Below are 5,288 nucleotides of genomic sequence, written 5' to 3'. Positions count from 1 at the left end.
AATTCAGTACCCAATCAACCATACAAATCGAAAGCACAGATTATAGAGAAGTCTGATTACTGATAGTGATTAATCCATAAATCCAAATCAGATTGCAACGACTGTACATAATCAGCATGACGTAGTCGAAATTTCAATTGGACAAGAATCAATATCATTTTTTTTTATTCTCTATTTCATTCTCTTTCTCTCATCTATCTAATTTAACTGTTTTTTTTGTTTCATCCTAATCCGAATAGGAAATAAAATGGATATATTTATAGTGTTTAAACGGTGGTAAAAAAAAATTTACATGCATAACGCCACGTGGAAAGAATGCCACCTTTTCTTTTCTCTTTTCTCTTTTTTGATCTTTATATTTAAACCTTTAAAATATCTAATATTACAAAAAGGTCCAAAATAAATTTAGAAAAATTTAATAAAATTACTGGGGTGTTACACATACTATTGAAACATAGGACTTGGCAACATCATGGATTCCATAAAATGATTGCTGAAGCGTGATTTACATGATATATCAGTTGAACTCTTCCACCCAAATCAAGCCCAACTTCTGGCCCTCTAACTTAGGCCAACAGTTCATTCTACCCTAGCAAACTCGATCAAACAACCATTAAGAAAGAAAAAAAATACATATCATCAAAAAAAGAAATCATCAGAGACTCACATACCACTCACATCTCAACAGCTATACGCTTGTACAAAGTAGGGTCATCTAACCTTGGTGTGGCCACAGCCTTAAGCGGCTTTTGCATAAACGTAACCATTCCAGGTGACTCGGTCATATCGACATCCTCAGGTGTAATGCCTGAAGACAAGGTCCATTTAAAATGGTGCAATAAATGACCCAACATAGAGGCAACCAAGTTTATCCCCAGCTGGGCACCCGGACAGACTCTACGACCGGCCCCAAATGGCAAAATCCTAAAGTCAGAACCTTTGATATCTATGTCCTCTTCGATGAAACGCTCGGGGCGGTACTCCAACGGGTTCTTCCATACCTTTGGGTCTCTTGCCAGGGCCCACACGTTGACCAAGACATTTGCTCCTTTCGGTATGTTATATCCGCCGAGTTTGACATCGGTGGTGGCTTTGTGTGGGAGCATCAGAGGAGTTGGGGGGTGGAGGCGAAGGGACTCCTTGACCACTGCTTGGAGGTAGGGGAGTTTTGAGAAGTCAGTCTCATTCATGACCCGGTTGCGGCCCACAACGCGGTCAAGTTCCTCTTGGGCCTTGGCTTGCACATGCGGGTTTCTCACGAGCTCTGCCATGGCCCACTCGACGGATATGACAGTTGTGTCCATCCCCGCAGTGATCATGTCCTAAACAAAGACAATCAACACGTATGGCAATAGGTCAATAGCAGATTATTATAGATATTTGTTAGGGTTCTAATTGGAAATACAACAAATTTTACACGATTTATTAGGTAAGGTTCTACTACAGCCTCTACAGTGGATGGTGAAAATTGTGTCACATCCCACAACTATACAAAGCATTAAACCCCAACATTTTTCCAACTGGAACTGGACAGCCAAATTAGCATTTTCCACATCTCACCAATCCCCCTCACCAAACCCAAGATAACAACCTTCCACCAAATCCAATTTGAGATAAAGCAAAGTGGCATTTCAACAAATAAAAAGAACAACCAAGAGCAACCAACAATTAATTAAAAAAATCATTTTTTTTAATGTACTTTTTCATACCACCTGATAAAGTCAAAGTATACTCACCCAAAGGAGACCGAAAACAGTGTCGTCACTTAAATTGTACTGATCCTTCAAGGTAAGCAATGCATCTACAAAATGCTGCTTTGCTTGGCCAGTCTTCTGGCGGGCCTGTGTGTGCTCCTCCAAGATCTTCACTGTCAGACGATCCCGCCGATCATTGTGACTCCTGTAAAGTTCCTCGTCGAGAGGACACAGCCACCTCAACCAGTTGATGTGCTCAGCAATTGATAGTGATGCGCCAATTTTAATCCCTGATAATGATGAAGAGTTGATAAGGTAATTGCAATTCAACCTTTAAATATTGTAAAAAAATTGCAATTGAAAGATCCAGAATTTAAAAAGAAGGTTAAATTACCATTGTTGACAATGGCCTTGAACTCCTTGCCTTCATCGTTAATCACACCATTAGAATCCATGAAGCGTTTGCCAAATGCTAGTCTGGTAATGTTATTGAAGGCCACACCAGAGAGATAATCCCTCACTATGAGGTTCTTCCCATCCTCTTCTGAAAATATAACAGAGTATAATAATGATTAGCAATTTGATTCACGTTAAGAGGTGAATGTTTTACTTTATCTAGTGCATAGAACACAAAATATAATAAGTACAAATGATGAATGCTGCTGGCTATGCAAATAATTTGTGTTATAGTTAAAAAGAATACGACAGATGACCATAAAAACAAGGTCAAGATGACATATGCAAGGTGGATACTTTTTTTCAGAGAAACCAAAAGTGCTTCGTTTTGGTTCAACTAATTATCGTCCTAATTACTAAAAATAAACATTGTTAAAGTGCATCTTCATCAGTGTTTAAGTGGTAAACAGCTGTGGTTTTAGTTTCAAGACTAGCCCCCGGTTAAATTGGATGAATCAATATCATACTAGTAAGGCTACGTAATGCAAATTGGAGCTATCCTTTCAGACCAAAAAAAAAGAGAGAGAGAAACTTGCAACTGAGGATTTTGCTATATTTGTTTTTTCTTTTCTAATTCCCATTGGAAGTTCATATTTTACCTAGCAACCAATACGCTGAGGTGGATAAAAAATTAATCTTGCCCCTCTTTTGTTTTATTTTCACACAACAATATTTGGATTTGTTCCTTTAATATCCGAGATCCCTCCCTGCCCCTCCGAAAAAAGAAAAAAGAAAAAGGAAGATCTGATGGCGCGCTGCAATGCCCACTCATTTCTAGTGGCTGTCAACCAGACAGCAAGACAATAAATGAAGTAATATAACGCTAAATAACATTAAAAGTATAATAATAATCAATAGTAAAAGTCGGAGTGTCCGCACTATGTTAACAACTGACCCCACTCGCTGAAACCCACAGTAAATATTGGATTGACCAGCATTGCCTCAGTATCTAGAAATTAAATAGATCTCGAAACCCATTTACTATTCTCCAATTGCTAAAAACAGATAATTTTCTTCCTCGATTTCCTATGCTATTGACTTCTAAAAACAAATTCCAACACCCGGACCCAAGGATGTTCATTTCTCGGTATATTTTCATTTTACCGAGTTAAGTTAAGATCACTTCCCAACAGAGTGAACGAAGCAAACTAAATCTGGTCAAAGAAGAAAATAAAGGCAAAGATAGAAAGAACGGTAAAGGGAGGTAAGCATACCGGGTTGAGAACAAGCTCTAAAGATAGACTCTACCATGGCGGTGACCTCGTCTTCCCGAATCGGCCTGAGTAGCTCGAGTCTTTTAGGCGAAAACAGCTCCAGATTGCACACCTTTCTCACCTTGACGTAGTGGGGCCCATAGTCAGCCCAGATCAGATCCATTCCTCCACGGCTGAACCGGGCTGTGGATCTGTTCCTTGGCCGATCCGCCAGCTGCTGATCGTGCTCCTTCAAGACCTCCTTCGCGAGCTCAGTGGTGGTGACGACGACAGTGAGAGAGGAGCCGAACCAGACTGACATGATAGGGCCATACTTCTCAGCCCACTCAGTGAAGCACCTGAACCGGACCGGTTTGATGTCGTAGAGGTTGCCGACTACGGGCCACGGCCTAGGACCGGGTGGAAGCTTGTAACGGAGCCGGCTAAGGAGGAAGTAGGAGAGGACCGCCAGGAGGAGGCCAATTGCAATGGGGAATAGTGACGTATCCATTTTTGTAGAGATGTGATAGAAAAGGGGAGCTTTTGATTTGATCTATGTAGGAGAGAAGGGAAGAAGTGTATATATACAAATGGAGAAAAAGGGAGGGTCAGGAGCGTGGTAGGTGAGTGGGTTTATTTTGTAATCTATGGTTTTTAAGGTCTCTAGTAAAATGTCTAAAACTTAAAATATATTATTACTTTTAAGTGTGCTGGCCTGCTGGGGAGTGGATCCGTATCTTCCCAGTACCTGACTCAACACAATTAAGACGGACGACTCAGATTTACTTTTATTTGTGCTTTGAGATTCGTGCTAAGTTAAAAGGGCGATCCTAGACCGTCCGTTTCAATTGCACAGATTATAAATGGGGATTTGTGAATTCGTAGAGAGTAAGCATTGCACAGATTATAAATGGGAATTTTTTTAGAAACCATAAATAAGAAAAAAAAAATTTACTAAACCAACTTCATTGTTTTGATTTTTACAAAAATGATAAGAAATGAGGTACCATTTCGGTTCGAATCTGAACTGAATTGCCATTTTAATCCAAGCTATTTTCACATATTTTAAAAAATAAATTGATGTAATTGTTGGTGTAAAACTTGTAAAAATATCTCGAATCGAAATGACAATTTAGTGTGAAGAAAAAAATCACTTTTTGAATCAAAATAACATCTCAGTTCTTATATATTTTTTTAAAAAAACCAAAGCAATCAAGTTGGTTTGGTAAAATCTTTTTTTCTTTTGTTTTGTTTATGGTTTCTAAAAAAAATTTCTTATAAATGAAATCTGTCACCGAAAGTGGGACCCTGACAAACTTCGCTTCAATTCTTGGATGCTGCTTGATTAGGACTTGGTTAGAACTGTGGTGGTGCGTGGTGGAGAGGTGAGAAGAAAATTGACTTCAGTGAACTCCTTCAGAACCAGCGCAGTATCCATCCTACCGCGTAAAATGAGATTTGCATCGTCTGTTCTGTTCAAAATTTCTAATCAGGTACAAATATCAAGGCAGATCTCAAAAATTTAAATAGGTACTGAAATGATTTTGGTCTGACTGTTATTTATTATATTATTTCCCCATGTGATATTTCAGAGATACTCATCCACGCTTATTTTTATGAGTCCGTATCTTCCGCATTTGAGTTAATGTATTTTGACCGTTTGATCAAGATCCGGTCTAAAGTAGAACTCATGGAATATCTTTAATATTTGTACCAACACTGATTGAACAGTCCGGATTTATTCTGCATTAACTCAAAAGTTGAATTAATGTAGATGATACGAATTCTATTTTTATCCTTAATTTTCTTATACTTTGATAGAGGGGTTATTAATTGTGATGAAAATATTAAAATACCACGGATAAAAATATTGTTAGAACTAATTTGATTTAGTGTAATGTACCGGTTATATACTTTTTTTTTTTTTATTGTTGTGCGACTTATA

General features: G+C 38.4%; 1 protein-coding gene across 2 annotated transcripts; it reads right to left on the bottom strand.

Moving 5' to 3' along the window:
- Positions 1–463: 463 nt before the first annotated feature.
- LOC144576227 (cytochrome P450 98A1-like) lies at positions 464–4,000 on the bottom strand. Of its 2 annotated transcripts, none has more exons than XM_078326535.1 (4): positions 3,365–4,000; positions 2,089–2,238; positions 1,737–1,984; positions 464–1,322 (listed from the first exon to the last, which is right to left on the bottom strand). In XM_078326535.1, exons 1-4 carry the CDS (start codon positions 3,852–3,854, stop codon positions 675–677), a joined length of 1,536 nt encoding a protein of 511 aa, XP_078182661.1. In that variant the 5' UTR covers positions 3,855–4,000; the 3' UTR covers positions 464–674. The 2 variants fall into 2 exon arrangements, with proteins under 2 accessions (XP_078182661.1, XP_078182668.1); XM_078326542.1 differs by having other exon boundaries at positions 2,089–2,235; positions 3,365–3,936.
- Between the last annotated feature and the right edge of the window lie 1,288 nt (positions 4,001–5,288).

Source organism: Carex rostrata, chromosome 2 (assembly GCF_964058835.1).
Source record: "Carex rostrata chromosome 2, lpCarRost1.2, whole genome shotgun sequence".
In the NCBI taxonomy this organism is placed as follows: domain Eukaryota; kingdom Viridiplantae; phylum Streptophyta; class Magnoliopsida; order Poales; family Cyperaceae; genus Carex; species Carex rostrata.
Note: the sequence above shows the minus strand (reverse complement) of the source record. Positions and strands in the feature narration are given on the sequence as shown.